Source organism: Parasteatoda tepidariorum, chromosome 6 (assembly GCF_982258835.1).
Source record: "Parasteatoda tepidariorum strain Cologne lab strain chromosome 6, Ptep-v5.0, whole genome shotgun sequence".
In the NCBI taxonomy this organism is placed as follows: domain Eukaryota; kingdom Metazoa; phylum Arthropoda; class Arachnida; order Araneae; family Theridiidae; genus Parasteatoda; species Parasteatoda tepidariorum.
This window is the reverse complement of record NC_141760.1, coordinates 233,763-255,249: the sequence shown is the minus strand read 5'-3', so window position 1 is coordinate 255,249 and position 21,487 is coordinate 233,763. Positions and strand designations below refer to the sequence as shown.

Below are 21,487 nucleotides of genomic sequence, written 5' to 3'. Positions count from 1 at the left end.
GGATTGATAGAATTTAATTTAAAAGTTTATTGAATTATAAAATGGCAGAGCGCTGCGTTTTTATAAAAATTACAAATAATATTATGACGAAAAATGTCCCTGATGTTTTGCTCAAGGGATTAAAATACTAACAATATGCAATCGTAGAAAAACCATATCTTCCATGAACAAGGTGTTAAAGTATTGAATGAAAGCAATAAAATAAATTTTATTAACTTAAAATCTCATAAAAATATCCGAACTATTCCATGGAAGGTAGATAATACTATCTCCAGATATCCCTTTCATTCGATAATTTATTCGAAAATTGATCCCACCAAAATCTCTAGATGCCTATTAGGCCATTAAATCGACTTTTCCTACATAAATCAAGGCATCCGAATACCTCCCAGTAATTACCGTCTTCGGCATAAAGTAACAGCCCGGAACGAATCTCATATTTATGAGGATTGATTATGAAACTGGCAACCGGACGATCTTGAAAGGCTTTAATGGAACTGTGTTTGCAAACCGCTAAAGTGCCTTGTTGTTCACATTGCGTGTACTTGTCACAGTGAAATTTAGGCTTGGAATTTTGTTTCTGGCTTGATTAAGTTTGCATACATTGTTGTCTGGTGTAAATAAGATCCAAGTGTTTTATATTGATAAATTCAATCTATTTTATGTCTTTTAATTTATTGATTTATAAAATGATGTCAGTAGAGAAAATATTTTAGGTTTCTAAAGGACTATGGTTGCCATTATAGATTGTGTAAAATAATTATATATATCTTTTTTTTTCGATTAATGTAACTACGTTATCATTTGATTAAAAACTTCATTCGCTTCAAAATTATACAAATTGTAACAGTCGACTTGTCTTGAGCGAGCAAAAACAGGTGCACATTAAACACTTAACATTGCTAAGCAGGAACTATCTGGACCTATTAGTTATATTTTTCGATGTATTTTTCAAGATAATCGGGTCCCGCAGTGGACTGATCGTTAAGACACGGTTCCCAGCAGATCACCGAAGTCAAGCATCACTGGTTACGGTCAGTGTGCGGGTGGGTGACCACTTGGATCAGTCTAAGTAGGGACCGAGGGTGTGCGGTATTGGTCCTCGTTAAACTGTTCTACCGTAAAGTGCTCGACTTCGCGTGCAGGTCGTCTGTCTACCGGAGCGGGGGTGCCACCCCTCTGCAGAGGATCAAAATTGCGATAGCATGTCTTCGGATCATCCTCGGGGATGTTTCCCTGACCGTCACCAATAGCCCATCGTGCAGCTCTAGTGCGACGTAAATTAACTACAATTACAATCAAGATAATCGGACTACTAGTTTAAGAGTTAAAATTGTGTTACGTACAAAAATTATGATTTTTCACTTGCACATATTTATGCCTCTTACATTGCTATACAAACAAATGCAGTATTGTTTCTATGTATTTTTCACATCGGATAGACTGATCACATGAATCGAATAAGACTATACTCAAAGGAATAGAATTATCCGTTATAAGTTGCAAGAGTTTGTATGTATAAAAAGTACTACTTTTGACACGCTCATGTTAAAGAAGTCTTATTTTCAAAATTCGATTTCTCAAGAACTATTCGACCGATTTTGCCCAAATTTGTATTTTGCCATGAAAACTTGCTCACCTTAAAATTATTTTTAAAAAAATTGTATCTTACTATTCAAAAATATTTTTTTGACTATTATAAAATAAAATAAAAAATTATAAATATTTACGAAAATTTATTTTTTGCGTGGAATTATTTTTGGACAAACGAATTTTATTATTGTGTGCAAAAATTTTTCAATTCCCTTAAAAAGTTCTCGAGTTATGGTGAAATGCGCAAAAAGTAAAATTTACTTTAAGGGATCTAAACTTTGGACCGACGCCCGGTGGCTGAGCGGTAGCGCTTCGCGTTGTCGTGCCACAGGTCCCGGGTTCGATCCTCGGGCCGGGCAAGGTTGACTCAGCCTTTCTGAGATGGGAACAGTAGGCCTTGGCCCTCAAGGTTCGTCGCGCCGCTGAGTTTAGTTTAGTTTAAACTTTGGATTGCTTGACTGGCCAGATATTTCAAAACAGCTAATATTTCAATAGTTAAATTTTTTTTTTTTTGGCATAAAAAGTACTATTTTCTATTCTCAGTCAATTCAATTTAGCTTGAAATATTGCATCGTAAAGCATACCTTATATGTTCAAATAGTTTATGGATAGTAATATAAAGTATATAGTTAAATGCATGTCAAAAATAGTACTTTGTATATAAAATGCTTATGACTTCCAAACTATTAGTCCGATAGTCACGAGATTGGCCTCATTTAATTTAGCGTAAAGAAATACATCGAAAAACGTGCCTCACTTGCCTGTCAAGAGAAATTCTATTCTCTCCCATTTCCCTCGAACAGGTGAAAAGAGTACAGAAGAGAGTAGGAGAATTTTCAGGCATTATTTATAACAATACAGAAAGCTTTTCGTCACAAAAAATATGTTGAGTTATAGTTTTTCCAGAAAAATATCATCAGTATATTGAAACGGGTCTAAATACCGTATAAAGAATTTATTTTATTACTGTCTTAGATACAGACGCTTGAAAAAAAATTTCATTAAGTATTCATGCATTAATTATGGAATTGATCAACTTGCTTAAAAACAAGTGACTTTTCAGACAACTGGGTTGATATTTCCCTTTACTGAATGCTGAAATTAATTATAATGCATTTTTAAGCGTTTGCTATTGTTTGAAAAGGAGGAATTCAATTTTGATATTACTCTCAATATAAATTAATATTTGCTATTATTTTTAATTGTTGATAATGTGGTTTAGTAAAAAAAACATTCAGCATTTTTTAAAGTAATAATTAATTATTTTACAGGCATTTTTTTTAATTTAATGAACTAAACACTGATTGTATTAAAAATACTTTGCTTGAAAATCAATCTATTTTGCATAAAATAAAAGAATTTAAAATTGTAAACGTATTAAAAAAACCCTCGACGAAGTATCTACACATTAAAAAAAAAACCTTACCGAAGTTCTAATTAAAATAAAACATTATTTTCGCAATTGAAACATTGAAAGAAGTATAAAAAAAGGTATTTTTATAAAATGATTGTTACTAAAAAAAATAATAATAATAACGACGCTACTAAAGTTAAAACTGCATTTTCTTTTCAGTGAAATTATCTTTTTTAAGAATATTAAAAAATTTATTTATTGATCTTATTATTCATTAAGTTATTGAAAAATTAAATGATGTGTTGATATATGTTTTATTTGCAATTAAAATAATGACTAAATTTTTGTTTTTAAAGTTCGTGTTTTAATTCTGATTTGTAAGTACTTACTTTCGTAATAATCAATAAGGTAATTAAAACTTAATGTTTAGAAGAAATAAGAAATCAGCCCATCTTTAACGTATTAAGATTTTTAAATACTCATCGCAAAATAGAAATTCTTCATTTCCGCCAACAAATGCGGGTATTAATAAATATTAAATTTTGGTAGTATGTATGATAGTTAAATTATATTTAGTTTAATTACGAGGAGTACAATATTTTATATATTTACTCGTTACGAATACTTTAACCCTTTGACGCAGGTGGGGCTTCCCTATGTATATATTCTCTGTTCTGACGCTATAATTACAAGCAAAAATATATTTTTATATTTTTTTTAATTATAATAGTTACTAAAAATACCTGTTACATTGTCGGAATTAATTATATTAATAAAATCCAAAAATGTAGTTTAAAAAAAAATTTGAATTCATATTAAAAAAAAAAACTTATCAATATGATATTGTAAATTAAAATAGTTTTAATGATGAATAACTGTTTCTTTTAGATCTAAATAATTACAAGAATTTCAAAAATTATTGTTTGGAAGTGAGACGCGCTTTGAAGATTTTCGCTTTAACGCAGAAAAAGACACTGATGTTTCATACTGTATTTCAGAACCATAAATTATTAAAATGCTAAATGTAATATTTTTCACTTCTTTTGACCAAAATTAATACAAAATACTGAAGAAGTATTTTAAAAAAAATATGTTTAATAAAAAATCTAAGTGAAAGGTTTGAAAAATTGACTATAAATTAATTTCATCTAAGTTGATTTTGATGCAATCACTAAAATTTTCAATGTACTTTAAACTATCATGTTTTCAATGTACTTCACTATTTTATAGCTTTTCATTTGAATTAAATTTTGCATACGTGTTTTTTATTTCACTCTACCCAAGAAGAGAGAAGGAGGAAAAAAAAGAGAGAAATTGCTGCTCTTTGCTTAAACTTGTTTTTTCACCGCTTAAACTACACATACAGTGAAACGCTTTTACAGGGGAAACTCGTTATCGCCGTTGGCATTATCGTAAGCATTGCTGCTAAATAATAATGTTTTTGGCTTACATTTTATTTTATTTATTATTTATTTATTTGAATAACTGTGTAATATGTACAAATCTAAGAATAATAAATGCAAATCTAAGAGAAATGAGATACATTCAAAAAATAAAATTCGAACTGTTCTAAAATATGAAGCTCTAATAGAACATTTATGTTAAGGAAGAGAAATGTCCATACACATAAAAGTTTTTCTAAGTTAAGCATTTTTTCAAAAGAATGAACCTATTATCATTAATTTAATATCCTTAATGAAAAAAGACGGAAGGTCTCCGAACTATAATACTATAATTTAGGAAGGAAACTATAATTTGGATAGTTAAAAAACCATTAATCAATGCTTGTTTTCTAAGTCAGTGATTAATGTTTAAAAGTAATATTAATTAATAGAACTATAATTCTTTTGTTGTATGTATTTTTAATAAATGACAGCATTAACTTTTCTATTTTAAATTTAATCGTGATAAGTAAGGTTTAAACAAATTAGGCAATCAATATGATACGGAAAAAAAAGTGAAGTCTGTATAAATTGAGTAGCTATTATGGTACGATAAACCGAACAATTATTGTGGTATAAAATATAGATCAATTATTTTGATTAATAAAAAAAAACTGAACTATGATTGCGGTAATAAATTCACCAATCACAATTGTACGGAGAAAAAACAGATAATCATTATGGTACCGAGAAATATATAAAATCGTTTTAATGCTTTTCAATTGTTGAAATGTTTATTTTTATTCTTGAATAAGCGACCATGTCTTAGATTTTTTTTTCTCCTGAAACAAATAATCAACTAGTCACATTCAATCCTTAGAGTGGGAGATTTCTAAAACTCTCTATAATTTTCTATTCCTACAAATTCTTTCATATCTAATCATCAATTCTATATCTCAAAATTAAAATCATTACATAACTTTGCGAAACATCTCAGTGTGTGCGTGCATTTCGTATCTTAAATAGATCTCATTTGAAGTTCTCTTCAATTCCAAGTAGTAGGAAACGATGAAGAGTACAAAAAAGAAAATCTTCCCCCTTCCCCTCTGTTCCATGCTAACCCCTTCTCGTGGGGAAGTTACCTTAATCCTTTCAAGATAGAAAGCGGTAATGAAGGTAAGCATCATCAACGGTGCCCCCCGGGGTGGTAATGAGGGGGCCAAAAGGGGGACGGCAGAGATTTGCGGTACCCGCTGATGGAAAATCAATGATGGAGTTATTTGCTTTAAAATTTAATATGATTGGACTTGGATGTGCTTCGTCGCTAGGCAAGAGAAAAAATAGCAAATCTCGTGGGTAGTAAAGAAAAAGTTTGTTTTTTTAAATCGATGAAGTTATGTAGGGCTTATATGACTAGATCAAAGTGAAATTGATTTTGATTATGTAAATCGAATATTTAATAATGTTGATAGATGTTGCGTAAATATATTTTTGGTATCTATATTATTTTTGTGTTCGATGCATCCATAAATCGAGAGAAGAAATTGAAGATAAAATATTTAGTAAAATTTAAAAATTTAGCAGAAAATGAATATCGTAAACAAATTGATTATTCCGGCTCTTTTTATAAACAGCCATTATGCAATGATCCAGGCTAATTAAAAACGCCTGATGCTTTTTAGGTTTATTACTATGAGCTTGTATACCTTTTGGCAATTTTAAAAAATACATCATTAATTTCAGAATCAGCCTAGTTTATTTCAGGCATTTTACAATAAACCTACAAATGAAGTCCCATTGCTAATTCTCCGCACATTTCCTAACTAGCTTAAAAGCATATTACACTGATTAGAAAATATTATAGATTTTTTCAATTAGCCTGGCTCTTTTCAAAATAATAAATTTAAAGGGCAAGATTATTAAAGTAACCTATGACATTCGTACTGAATCTTTTTACCCTTTTTGCATTTTGATCAGAAAGGTATATTACTAAAAATATTTTAAATGTTGTTTGTGGCGCCTTATTAACTGCAACAATAAAAAATTATGACTCTCTACTCGCTTTTTATGTATTTTTGTTTATTATCATTCTATCTCAACATTATTATTTAATCTATTGTGTTTTTTTTAAAATATTTTAAGTCGAAATCCTCTTTATATTTTGTGAAAGTTATTAAATTTTTGTAATTCTTATAATACTATTCTTATTCTTTCTCATTTTATTGAAAAAGAATTAATTGAAAAATTCAATGAGCAAGTATATATATATATATATATATATATATATATATATATATATATATATATATATATATATATATATATATATATATATATATATATATATATATATATATATATATATATATATATATATATATATGGAGGAAATTTTCAAATTCGCTTCCACAAACAGAAATCCAACGAGAAAATTTCTACTCACTGAATTTCTAACCTTACGGTAGAATAAATTTCAGTCATAAGAAAACTACTTTATCACACAATAATACTCAAAAAACAAAACAAAAATATTTGATTTTGCACGCACGCAAACTGCATGTATAATTAAATATGTTTGAATGAGAATATGTGTTTTTAACCATTATGTTAATATTAGATTCTGTTAAACAAATGAATATTTGTATTCATTTGAATAACAACGATTCGGTTTGTTTAATTTTGTATTTACATCTTATGGATGATAATGGAACAGTACTTAATAGTGATTATTATAATATATGTATAATTACTGATATCATTACAATAAATGTGTATATATATTATTTGATTCTCTTAAATTCAAAAACATGGCTGTGTGAAGATTATTACTTAAAATATATTATTTTGCAGTGATGTGGTGGTTGGATGCATGTGGGAGTTAGTTGCAGGATGCGCAAGCGCAGGGTGGTCGTCTTCTCCATCGCTTGCTGCCTCCCCGCCCTATTCCTTCTCTATTTGGCATCCTCTGATGAAGGTAACTATCTCAATCATATACATAATAATACATAGAATTGTAAAGTACGAGGCTGATCCCAAAAATAAAATTTCCTGTAATATTAAAATCATTATGAAGATTCAGCACTTTTCTAGTTTTCTACCAAACAACCATTTATTTCGTTGCATTTTCGTTGACGATGTGAGAGTATTTGTATGCACATGGTATACCAGCTCTCTGCCATATCCTTTTTTTTATTTCCAATGGCCAAGGTTACAAAAGACCACTCACCAAAAAGGGAGGAACAACAACAACAACAACAGAAAAAGCACATCTGCCATATCCTCAAACATTATATTTCACCTCATCAAAGTACTGTATTGCTTTCCAGTCGGATTTTCTTTCAACTTGTGAAGTAGTAGTCTTTAGGGGCATAAGAAATAGTAGATGTGTGATGATATTCCTCTGAAACTGTTTTAGAAGAACGGGGTGTCGTGATTGTTGCTTATGGCTGTGCGAAACACAATATATACAGTTAAACACTGAAAAAACTCAAACATGCGATTCAAAACTAGGGAAAAGTAATGTTATGGTACCTATTAATGATACCTGTTACGCTTCCAAAACGATTCTTACCTTTACTAATTCTATTATTTGTACTGTATGTCGTCGTTTTACTTTATTTAAATTATTCAATACTGAGACACTAAGATACCCTTCGTTTGATGCTTATGGAAACTTTTTTTAATGAAACAGAATAGTTTAAAATTTATTGTAACATAATTTTATTTAAGTTTATAGTAGTAATATGACATGAACAATGAATACATTTTCTTGAAGCATTTATATTTAAAGAAATAGTTGTTACCTAATTATGGAATGACCCTATTTGGTTAATTTAAGTAATTTGTATTCAGTATTGCATATTTTGTCTCTTTCTAAACACTTAAAAAATTTTATTTATTTATTTATTACGGCGGAAGTTCTAACGTTTGCTCAAGATCATTTATTTATACCATCTTGCCAAAGTATCCAGGGACCTACCTAAAGCATCATGGTTTGGAGATATTTTCCATAGTATTGCTTGGGTTCCTTAGTTCCTCTTGTCAAAAACATGAGCTCTGGGATATATATGGACATCCTGGACAATGCTACTCACCCAACTCAGTGGAAACATTTAAGAAAAGTTGCATTTCTCTTCCAACTGGATGAACTGCACCATTTACTCATAGAGACATGAGCAGTCATGGTTTGAGAAAACGGGACTTCTAGATTAGCTTTCTCAGAGCCCCGATCCAATACCTAATAGATCACCTTTGAGATATATTAGGATGCAGATTACGTAGCCAGCGACCCTCTTCAACTGTGGAGGACGCCTAAAAGTCAATTCTTGAAGAAAATCTCTCAAATGCATGCGAAAGTAGCTCAGGACTCTCCTTGACCGTATCACTGTGTGTGTCCTGATACTTTTGACCACATAGTATAACATCTTTATTTATGAAAACTGCATTCAAATCAACTTTCTTTTATGTCGGACCGAAATTTACTTTCATTATTTAAATAAAAAAGCCTTAATAAAGGAATGGAATTCTTATTAGAATCCCCTTAAAAATAAGTGTCAATCATGTTCCTGATTTGTCTCCTTAACTGGAAAACGCTAAATTAATAGTTCAGTGTTTGCTTTAGATCTCATAATTCAATAGTAAAGTTTATTTGAATTTATTTTATATGAATTTATTTTTAGATATGGGAACTGACAACTTTTTGGGTTTCACTCGACGTGAGGCGAAACTGGCTGAAAGAGTGCGAGAAGTGGAAGAACAGAATCAACTTCTGCGAAGGCAGCTCAGGTACTGAACTCTATCTCAAGCTTTTATCAATGTCCAATGCGCTAAACAGAAAATGAACCACCCTGAATAACTTTTAATCCTAATGATCGGAACTTCGCGGTCTAAGACTCAATCTTAATGGTTCGTGGGGTGACCTCAAATATGATAATGAGTACAGATGATATTTCTAGTTACGAAATCTGATACGAAAACGTGCTTTCTCAGAATAAGCTTAAATTGTTTTCGACGGATACGGATTTCCGACCCCCAAAATATAGGGAGTAGCCGCAATCTGGAAAATAGGGTCCCCATATTTTGGTTAACTTAAAGGCATATCGGCTGAAAATATCAGACTGATTGCTTAATACTTCTACAATTACGTGAGAGCATAGCAAAATGCCGGTGACATTTGAAAAATCTTGAATATTTCAATTGGCCCAAGACACATTTAATAACTATATTTCTGTGTTTTTGTTACAGCATATCTCAAAACCACCTGCTTAGCGTGATGTCAGAGACGCAACAGAACGACTCTCAGACGGTCCGGGGAGGAGAGGAAGAGAGCCAGAAGAGTAGCGTTGTGTGTGTCAACCAGGAACCAGAAGTGCCCAAGTGTGAAGTGATTCACATAGCCATTGTGTGTGCGGGATATAATTCCAGTCGATCCGTCGTTACCCTCATCAAAAGCATTCTTTTCTACCGAAAGAACCCACTACATTTCCATTTCATAGCAGATTCTGTGGCGCAGCTCATCTTACAGACATTGGTCTCCACCTGGAATGTACCTGGAGGTAAGCAGAGACCAGCAAGGGACTAAAAATCTCGAAAAAAAGAATGCTCGAGGAATTTATGTCTCTTGTAAAATCTGCTAAAGTTTTATGTAGAAATTCTAAGACTTAGTTTCAAACGTTGACAACAGATGGTACTATACAAAGTTTTTACAAAGAATACGAAGGCCGTAGATCTGTAATCGAATCTGTGATATTTCAGCACCAAAAACACACGTTCAATGTAATACATGGCTTGAATCTCCTACTCGTGTACGATTGACTCGTCTCACGTTTTAACCCTAGAACTGATCGTTCTGTAATTGATGGCCATCTGTCGGAAACTTTTGTAGCTAAGCTCCGAAGTTTCTGTCTGAAATGTTTACTGCTATCAGAGTAAACATACTTTTGTTTCTTTCCTCTTTCTCTCTTTTTAACTATGAAATCAGTCAGTCTTCTATCAGTCAGTCTATGAAATCAGCCTCTGGACACCCGTGTATTTAAATGCACAACAGCACTCTGCGTGCACAAGTTGGGCAGCAGATTATACAGTACACTTGCTTAACTGATGACCGAATTATATAATTATACCTCGAACAACTTACAACCTATGATCAAAAGAGATTGCTTGCGACTTGATTCAAATTTTTCTGACTGAAATTGTGTTTTTCAAAATCGGCAGTGCGATTTGGTTATGGTTGTTAAGAGTCCCCTTCAAACAGAGAAATGATTTTAGTTCCTCCATGTTAACTTTGGAAAAGTTATATGCCCAGAATTTCCTTAATTTATTAAGTAACTAACTAATACTTTTGAATAATTTTATTTCATTTAATTCATTGAAATGTGTTTTATTCAACTTACTGAGCTCTGAAAAATACTAGCAACCTTACAATTTTAAAATCCAGCAACTAGATTCAATAGAACTCGTTTCAACGAGCAAAATAAAATCGATAGTTTTAATTTATTGAATAAATAAGGAAATTCTAAATGTGTAAATCCCTGTAGGTTAACATAGAGTCAGTAAAACCCTTTTTCTCCTTCAGGGAGTCCTTAATATCACATTAGAGCTACATAATAGTGTTGCTAAGATGTTGGGTATTGTAAATTGAAGGTATATTGGGTTAAAAATTTAGTTTAAAAAAAACATATGGCACATGATGAAATAGCGGGCCAGGACTGGTCCAAATCTGAAACAATATTGTCAAAAGAACGGACCTTTGGGAGGAACAATGAAGAGGAGGTAGTCGTTGCACATTTTTAAAATAAAATTATCTATCAGGCACAAAATGAAGCAGTCGAATCAAAAATTATTGTTAAGCACTAATTCTTTTTATTTGGAAGATTCTGAAAACTCTATTTTGAACATATCATCATAATATTGAAAGCACAGCATCTTAATATTGGAAATATTGGGAGATCTTTATCACAACATCTAAGTATTGGAAGCACAGCATCTTAATATTGGAAAATCTGATAGATCTAGAGCAGAAGGCAGGGCACATAAAAACCTCGTCAGCCTCTGGAGGCGTGTAAAATGGCGGTCACCGCATCTCAAAAACATAACCATGATTTTACTTAAAAGGAGGTTGCAATCAGGTTCTTCGGGATAAACATTAAATGGCGGGTGTCCAAAATAATAAATTTCCAAAAAGCCATTTTTGAATATGTAACCAACTCCAACGCTCATTCGTATAATATTTAAACGATGACTAAAGGGTTGACTCGATCAGAAAAGCTTCAATGGCGACGGAGACGCCATTGACGCTTCCTAAAGAGGAAGGGATAAAAAAAATCACTCACGTTACTGAGTGTCAGGTACTTGAAGACGATCACAAAATTCGAATGCCAATGAGCGATAGTACGCTGGGCTATTTATACTCTTGCTGTGAGTATAAATAGCCCAGTTAAAAGTGTACAAAGTGTTATTCCATATTTTTCTTAAAAATCACAGTGTTATTTCCTATTTTTGAAATTGAACTTTTAGTGTTTTAAATACTAACTCTCGATTATGGTCACGACGAATCGATCAATCGAATTTTTCACATGCCTGATCAAAGAAAGCCGCCAACAGATGTTCTTCCGAGAAACGGGGAGAAAGGAATGTCCGGGGGAAACTGACCGATTTGCAAAAGATTTAAGGGGCGATGTATGAATTGGATCAAGAATTAAGTTAAGGCTTGTGACTCGATGTCACCAATAGGCTACTGGCGACAATCTGGAAATCATTGTCTATGGAAATCCGATGACAATACTGGCGCGTACGCATACTACATTACCACAATTTAGATGGCTGAGAGATAATTGTAGTAATCCCCCAGCCTCTGCACCACGCTCCTCAACTGCTTAACAGTGTATGGACTTTTTCCCTCTCTAAAACAGCGTGAAACATTACATAAAAGTAGATTCCAAACCACTAAGATACGATGCAATCCAATTATACAGGCAGCTTTTGCATCGGGAATCGACCCCCAGCCCAAGTAGTGGTCCATCACACCGGCTGAGCGACCAATAATACGGATAGTTACATTACGATCTCTGGTTTTTTTTTTTTTTTTTTAAATAGCGTAAATGCAAATCGTGATGCTGGGGTTTATGAATCCCATGGCTACTCGTGATTGGAACTTGAATTTTAATGAAAATATGAATTGTGATAAAGCTTAATAGCGTCGGAACACAAACGTTTTAAACGCTTTCATTTTCGTTTTTTTCAATGATTTTCGGTATTAGCAATAGTACTCAAGACTAAGAATCGGCTGTACCTCACCAAACGTGAGCAGAAAGTAATAAAATTTAAAAAATGTTACGGGATAAGTTTAGCGAAATATAAAATGAACACTAGGGTTACCCATGACACAAAAAAATATTATAAATATAACGAGAGTTTGCTTGGCTATAGTCTAAAATTTTATTACTCTTCACTTAGCTGTTAACTCTACTGGATTTTCCAGTAGACTACTATACTCTTTGTAAATAAAGGATCAGGGTCCAAGTGGTCGCGAGTTCGATCCCCATCTAACGAAGACTGTATAGTAAATGGTGAGTGGTGCACGTTAAATCTGTAGGGTCACAAAACCCTCCATCTTCCCATAACAAATCAATAACTCTGGGATACTGCATTGGAGATTGATAATTCTCTGTTTCAGGTCAAAATTACGTGTCGTAATTGTGGTTGTATGAATGAGTACGCCCTGTAAAATGGGCTGTGACGTGTGTGGTTGAATTCGTATTCTTGGTCATAGATGGCGCCACTGAAAAACAAGAAACGCTCCCTCTGCCTTAAATTTGCTTGGTTTCACCAAGCAGGCTTGCTAGTATTAAAAAAAAAAAAAAAAAAAACTCTTTGAAAATAGAGAAAGCATCTCAATGTGATGTGATTCCTCCACTACTATATCTTTGGTAAATCTTGCTTTTTTTTTTTCCTCTGCAGTCCGCTTCAGTATGAAATTGGGATAAATTTGCTTGGGGGGGGGGTAAGATTCATCAGGATCATGGTAATGGAAAGGGCAAAACTGGGGAGAGTTTTGGAAATCACATCTCAGTGAGATGCCTATTCTATTTACAAAGAAAATAGTGACTGTCCATTTTTCCTGAGCTGCTGACTAATTAAAAAAAAATTCCTGGTTTCCTATTTTAGAAAAAAATCTATCAAAATAGTTTTTTATTCTTTGCTTGGTTATAGAATTTAAACTAAATATATTAACACTAAATTATGAAGTAAGCCTTTGTTACAATTATAGATTTTTTTTTGTAAATATTCTGCCATTTTCAGTTTCTTTTTTATCAGAATTCTTTTTTTTTTTAATTAATTAAAAAATTTTATAAGCATCTAATATGAATTAAATGTCTATTATTATTCAAAATTATGAAGTCATAAGTATTAATAAACTTAATAATAGCCTTTTGTATTCAAGTTAGCTCAATGAAAAATATTGCCTTCATTTTATTTTCATAGTGATAACTCTTATATATTATTTGTATTTTGTTGACTATAAAAGTCTCTGGAGAATCTGTGTCACATATTTTTAGTATATTATACAGTAGTTGGCATGAAATTTATATAATTTTGTAAGCTCTTTTCTATGTTGCCAGCTATACCCTTATTATACTCATGCGAATTCCATTACCAAATTTACCTGCAATTTCCTGTGTCAAATGTATTTAGTATATTATGTAATAATTAGCATAAAATTTGTGTAATTTTGTAAGCTCTTTTTTTTTGTTGCAGCGATGGCCTTATTTTACTTATGTAAATTTCATTACCAAATTTTCTGTTGGTCCTAACTTGGTTGATTAGTTTTTTCCCTTTGTAGTTGATGTAAGTTTCTATTTGGCTGACAATCTTCAAACAGAAGTTTCATGGATTCCTAATAAACATTATTCTGGAGTGTATGGTCTAATGAAACTTGTTCTACCCAGGGCTTTACCAGAGTATTTAGAAAAAGTATGCTTTTTTTTCTATAATGCTTCAATGATGTTACTGTACTCTAAAGTTATGAAACATTCTTAGTTAACCTAATGATGTTTATGCTCTGATTTAATAATACGAAATATTCTTGAATGAAAAGTTTAGTAATTTGCAGTAAAGAAATTTTAATAATTTTCTGCCAATAACTTGTTATCTACAAGTATTTACAAGGACATATACAGGGTGTTCAATAATCACCTCCTCTAGCATTCACATTGGAGGCTGAAAATTAATATTTAAGCCGGAAAAAAAAACATTATTAAAACTTGACGAATCTTTAACAAGAAAGAAAAATTTGAAACATCAAGAACTGTATAGTTTTCTGAAGAACTTAAGGGCGACTATTAAAAATACCATCGAAATTCCTGTCAAACAAGCTGGTTTTGCTCTTTATTCTTTTAATTCCACTTTTTTCAATTGTGATTTACTAGATTCTTTTTAGATTCTGAATTGATTTGTTTTTTCCCTGTTTAAATATTAATTTGTAAACTTCAGTTTATAGATGTTTTTTTACTTAACAAGGATTAAAAAACATATACATATTAGAGACAGTAATTATATACCTAATCAATTTTTATAATAGTACTTTATTTATCAAACTGAAATATATTAAATGTTTTGTTAAAAATCAATAGCATACATTGCTGTTATCACACCTTTTAGTTTTGTAAAGTTTATTTTTGTTTTACAATAATATTAACTTGTTAACATACATACAAGCAGCAATATTTTTGTTAAGAGTGAGTACTGTCTGGCTAACAAAAGAACTTCTCTTAGCGCTTGTCTAGAGCACTATCAGTAACTATGGTCATGAGGTAAATCTAATTTAAGTCGGGGTGTAGAGTAAATATTTAGGATAGGTTTTGACCTGTGAGGGAAGATGTATCAAAATCTCATCTCTTTGAAAAGTGCATTTTCTTGTTTCCGAGTGTAGCAGACTATCCCAGACTCTACAGCAATGGAAATTTCTTTTGCTAGGGAGACAGTACTCAGACATTGACGTGTTGCTACTTCTTTACTAATTTTTTTTTCATATTACAATACTTTCTTTAGGTTATTGTTTTAGATACTGATGTTACATTTGCTACTGATATTGCTGAATTATGGCGTATTTTTAGGAAACTTTCTGCCAAACAGGTATTTACAATTTCATTTAAATTAAATTAAACTTTTCCTTTTATTACTTTGAATTCTGAAATTTAGTACATATCATAAAGACATTTGTAATCATTGCTGTTTAAATCTTTATTTTCTAATCTTTTTTTTTTTTTCGTCCTAGGCTATTGGACTTGTTGAAAATCAAAGCGATTGGTATTTAGGAAAATTATGGAAAAATCATAGACCCTGGCCTGCATTGGTAAGATTTCTTACAGCTCTGTTATTACTAGCTAACATATCTTTGAAGAAATGCTTTAAAAATTGTATTGATTATGCAGGTATCTAGTAATGTTAAAAGTGTATTATTCCGCACTATAATTACTGATTTTTAGTAATTGAAAGAGAATCACTGAGAGTTTTTTGCTTTGAAGGTGAACTATCAATTTTTCAAATCAATAAGGAAAAATAATTTATTGTAAAAAGGAAAATTTAGAAATTTGAAGATTACTTATAGAATTTTTTCTGCTTTTTTTTTAATTTTTTAATTTTTTTTGGTTTGAATTCAATTTTTACATAATTTTATATAAATACAGAGCTTTCCTGAGTTACTAGCAATCAAATATTTTGATTCTTTGCCAAAGAAAACACAGAAAATTTGGAAGGTAATTGTTAAAAATGCAATGCAGCCTTTTTAACCCGATAGTGTTTTTTTTTTTTTTTTTTTTTAAATATTTTTACTAACTGTAATGTAGATACTTTTTTAACTTCATTTTTGAAGGGGATTCCAATAATATCAAGTTTATCTTAACACCCTATGTATTCAAGTAAATTGTTCATTAAAAAAAATTATATTCATTGTCAAAAAATTTATTCCAGTTTCAAAAAGATAAATGTGTTCTTAAATATTTTAATTTATGGTGTACTGAAAAAGTTTTTGTTTTGCAGGGTCGAGGGTTCAACACTGGTGTTATCTTACTTCATTTACAAAAGCTGCGTGACATTGCATGGATGCAAATGTGGCGATTAATAGCAGAAAAAGAACTACTAAGCATGTTATCTACGTCTTTAGCAGATCAAGTAATTATAATTGTTCAATCATGAAACATTATATGATATTGTTGTATAGATATTTTTATAACATATTATTGAAATAGTTATATCAATCAGTTCTTAAGTAGTTAAAGAATTCCTGCTGTTAACCAAAAGTCTATGGGGGAAAATATGGAGTTCTATCACAAACATGTGCAAAAATTATAAAATATTCACATTCCAATGTTGTTGTTTTGTTTTTATTAAATATTTTATTAATTGTGTCAACTGATTATAAGAGAAATTAATTATTATCTGAGGACTTAAGATGCTCAATAAACAAAAATAAAAGAATTTCACAAATAATACACAGAATGATTGGAACATTTTTGAATTGCAAGGAAAAAAATTTTACATTTTAAACTGTGCATTTTTGCATACAAAATTTGAATAAAATTGGTCTAACAGTTCTTGGAAAATGAAAATTTTAAAAAAGTGCTAATTTTTTCAGATTTTGTTACTCATAAACTATTTCTTCTATTTCTATTCGATTTTATATACTTTCATTTAAAATTACATCACTTGAAATTATATTCAAAATTATGTACTTATTTAAACAATTTTGACAAATTAATTATTAATGCAATTATTAAAACAATTAATAAAAAATAGTTTTTAAATAAAAAAGGTTATATTTGTGAACAATAATTTTTTTTGCATGAAATTACAAGGTAACCAAGTTCTTGCCATTTTAATTATCCCCTAAAAAATTAATTACAGTAGGTGCAACCGATTGTTGGTCTTGCACCCAAAACTTTTTACTAATGTGGATTCAGCTGTGCAATCCTCTTGCGGTAAAAAGCAAGTCTGCTTCATTGGTGAAGGATTTTCCACAAAGATGATTGTCCTAGGAGAGGAAAAAGTGGTGATCTGATTGTGCATGGTCAGGTGAGGATGGCCACCCTCAGGACATCCATCCGAGTGTTACCATGCAGCAATTCACCAGTGCTGACTCTTTCTGTTGCAATGCCTGTTACATACATTCCAATTGCTGCGAGTACAGATCAGCAGTCACTGTTTGATTCATTGGTAGCAGCTTATAGTGAACCACTTGATGACTAGTCTGCCAGACACAAAGCTGGGTGCATAGGTAGTCATGCACTGTGAGGTACATAATCCTGACGTCATAACCAATATTTGGAAATGTCACACCACACCTTTTTTTTTTAGACCCTTTTTTTGTTACTGATAATGTATATGGAAGCAATACGGTGGCAAGAGAGCAATGACATACAGCCTGCCAGTGGTTGTTTCTTGTGAACTTTATAAAGCCTCTGCATCTTACCTAAGTAGTGCAGATGAAGTCTTTTTTTTTTAATCAAAAAAATTAAACTGCCTGGCAAGTTTACCACACAATAAAATGACTGCCCTCCTTAAAAACCACTTGTAAAGCTGTGTTATTCAAGTCCTGTGGTTGTCCACTGCAAGGTTCATCATAGAAGAACAAATCTCCCAACCTGAATTTTATAAGAATGTCTTGCTGATGCTGTACATTCATTCATAGCACCATCTCTAAATGCCTAACATATTCAGCTACTTCATGCAGTTGTTAATCAGTCCATTTTGAAGTCGTAAAGCTAACAACGCCAAAGTGGGCGATGGACCTGCTATTATAACAACTGATATTCATACTCTCAGTCAACAGGATTTTAAACAGTGTGATACATTAATTTGCATACCTATTCCCCCTTCATTCAATAGCAAAGCAAAAATGGCAAGAAATTATTGGTTACTTTGTATTATTATCTGCAATTGTGGTTCCTTGACTGTTTGGTTCTGAATGTCCGTTTGCCTCATAAGTAAGGTGATCTCTGAATCAAGAAAAGAGGTTCAACTAATTCTATTACGTAACAAGCTTTGCTTTGTGTATTTATGGGGAAGGGAAAACCTCTTTGCAATCTTTAGAACCGGTTTTTGCTTACATTCAGAGCAGAGATTAGATTTTTACGAAGAAAATATTTATGTTTTGTCTCTAAACACCGTTAACAGTTAACTTAGTTATGCTGTAAAATGAAAATTTGACTAGTTGTCCATTGTGTACAAAAAGTTTTTAGTTTGCTTAAATAGCGCCAGAGATATGACTGGGCAGAATAAAATACAAATAAGATTGAGGAGTCTAAACTCTAGTCACTGCAATATCATCAGTATAATTTGATGAGATGAGCATATTTACAGTTAGGTTCTCTTGAACCCTTTAGATTGTATCTTCAATATGTAAAAATAAAGTTATTAAGTCGCTCTATATTTTTTATTATTATTATTATTGTAACTTTTATTGAAAGTCTTTTTATGTTTCAGTAAACATATTTAACTTCATACAACCAAACAAAATTTACTCAAATCTTTTCTTTTTTTCTTTTAAATTCAATTTTTATTTCTGCTGCAGACTTTTTATGAACGACTCTAAAAAAATTATGATATTGCCAACTCTTGAATCCTTTATTATTTTTCAATCAACTTTATTTGCGAAAGAGATGCCTAAGCTAAATTAAATCATTCTACTATTTTGCCCAAACATTACTGATGATGATTAATTTGTTTTGTTCTTTATCAATAAATCAAATCAAAATTTTGTATAAGAAATTAAAGACATTTATTAGATAATTAATATTTGTTAGTTATAAAATTATTCTTTTATGTGTTTTATATGTGTTATTTAATTTTTTTAGGATATTTTTAATGCAGTTTTAAAACAGCATCCCTACCTCATTTATAAGTTGCCGTGTCAATGGAATGTTCAATTAAGCGACAACACTCTAAGTGAAGTATGTTATGGTTTTGATTTCTTTTCATCTGCAAAAATCTATCGCTTGCATATGCTTTTTACAGTTATTGTACTTACATGAAAATAAAATTTGTTCTGCTATTATTGCCTTTAACTTAAATTCTAGAAGAAAAAAAATGCCAAGGCGTCAAAGGATTTTTGAAGGGGCAAAAAAAATTTTTAAAAAAATATATGGTAGAGGTTTGCCTGGGAATGGTTACAAGTTATACCCTTCCAATTGCTGAAATTTATTTTCCAGTTTTTTGCATTACACTCTCCAGAAATTCCCAAAATTTGCCGATCTATTTAGCGACCGATACAGAAACCTCCCTGAAAGCAATACTAAAAACATTAAATTCAACTGTCCATCAGGCAATTTAACTGGTTTTGATGTGTGGGGAAAGTGTATTTATCGACAATGCCAACCATCATCTATCAAAAGGTACATCTAGATTGAATTGAGTTAGCATGTCTTATATACTAGTGAATTGATATTTAATAATTGTAGTGGTAGTTACGCCACAGATATTTTCTGCCTTACTTTTCTTACTGGAGATGTGACAGATTGCAACAACATTTTTGTTTCAAATTATTAATTTGAGATCACTGATGAACATGCTATTTTTTACTTTTCATTTGTGACTAGAATTATAAAAATATATATTAAGGGCAGTTGTCATAGCACACCCTGGATATATTTATTTAGAGTAAGAGTTTATGAATAGAATTCAATTTCATTATTCATTGATATTAATCATCATCCTAAGCAAGCAATTGGCATAAAAATATAACTAACTTCTTAATCAACTATTATTATAATGTTATAATTACTAATCATAATAATTAATTATGTTTACCTTTTCAGTTTTGCTTTTGATAATCTAAAACATTTTTATTTACTCTTAGATTTGCTACACAGAAGTCCAAGATTTAAAGGTAATAAATTTACCTTTACTTTTGAACATTCAAAGCACACTTAATGTGAATTGGAATTAATATGACAATTTTTCAAATGCTTTTTTTTTTTTAAATAAATCTTTATACATACATATAAAAATATTTTATCTGTTTTTATTAATTAGATAATTTTGAAGATAACATTAGTAATATTTTTATTTTTAGGTTATCCACTGGAATTCTCCAAAGAAATTAAAAGTTAAAAATAAACATGTAGAGTTTTTTAGAAATTTATATTTAACGTTTTTGGAATATGATGGAAATTTATTAAGAAGAGAACTAATTGGCTGCAACAATAGTAAAGTGACACATGTCCAAGAAGCTGTAAGTTTTAATTTTTTTTAATTCACAATATCACTGAACACTTTATTAATTTAATTTATTTATCTATTACTCATTTTTAAATGATTTATTACTATTGTATATGTTTATGAAGAGAAAGTATTACAAATAATCTTATTTATAATATTATACTTATTTATAAAATTAGTACTTTTCAGTTAGCCAGTCATGAGGAAAATGTTGCCAAAAACTGTAGACCTTCCCCAGCGTTTTTTTTTTTTTTTTTTTTTTTTTTTTTTTTTTTTTTTTGCATTTCCTTGCTTTAGGCGGACTGAAAAATGCCAAAAATTAACTCCACTAAGACAAGAAAAAAAACTTAACACTTCAATGCACTAGTTTAACCAGAGTAATAGAAAAATCTACGTTACAGTTAAAAATTGATTGATTAGTTATAAATTTTACATTTCTATGTAAATTCAGATCTATAATTTCATATAGATCATATCTATGATTTCAAAATGTTTTTACTATTGCTAGTTTATTTGTCTAAACAATAATTAAGCATATTTTGCTAACCTAAAAAAAATTAAATATGGATACTTTAAATTAGTACTTAGTATCCTGATATTTTGTTTTGTTATTTACTTTGTTATTTAAAGGTCTTTTTTTTACTTTAGTTGAATGCAATAGATGAGGATGATTCTTGCTATGAATTTAGAAGAGCTCGTGTTGTGAAGCATCGTACACACCTTTACTACATAGAATATGATTATGAACCAGTAAAAAAAAAAATTTTCTTTCTTAACATTATTATTTCTTATTAGATTGATGAATTACTCACTGTCTATGTTTCTTCCATCACAGACACCTGAAGGCAATGACGTCACGCTTGTTGCCCAGCTGTCAATGGATCGCCTTCAAATGGTGGAGGCTCTCTGTAAACACTGGGAAGGTACTTCACATCTATTTTAC

The 21,487-nt window shown here is 30.7% G+C and overlaps 1 protein-coding gene across 4 annotated transcripts in view; it reads left to right on the top strand.

The window, feature by feature from the left end:
* LOC107454759 (xylosyl- and glucuronyltransferase LARGE1) overlaps positions 1-21,487 on the top strand; it is a 168,155-nt gene that overhangs the window by 136,950 nt on the left and 9,718 nt on the right. For all 4 annotated transcript variants that reach the window (XM_043040565.3, XM_043040567.3, XM_071179042.2 and 1 more), the window contains 12 exons: positions 7,180-7,303; positions 9,009-9,114; positions 9,574-9,884; positions 14,171-14,301; positions 15,379-15,462; positions 15,605-15,682; positions 16,369-16,500; positions 19,182-19,277; positions 20,183-20,212; positions 20,399-20,557; positions 21,193-21,294; positions 21,380-21,467. In XM_043040565.3, coding sequence (XP_042896499.1) covers positions 7,195-7,303; positions 9,009-9,114; positions 9,574-9,884; positions 14,171-14,301; positions 15,379-15,462; positions 15,605-15,682; positions 16,369-16,500; positions 19,182-19,277; positions 20,183-20,212; positions 20,399-20,557; positions 21,193-21,294; positions 21,380-21,467 — 1,426 coding nt within the window. In that variant the 5' untranslated portion in view covers positions 7,180-7,194. The remainder of the gene's footprint in view (positions 1-7,179; positions 7,304-9,008; positions 9,115-9,573; positions 9,885-14,170; positions 14,302-15,378; positions 15,463-15,604; positions 15,683-16,368; positions 16,501-19,181; positions 19,278-20,182; positions 20,213-20,398; positions 20,558-21,192; positions 21,295-21,379; positions 21,468-21,487) is intronic.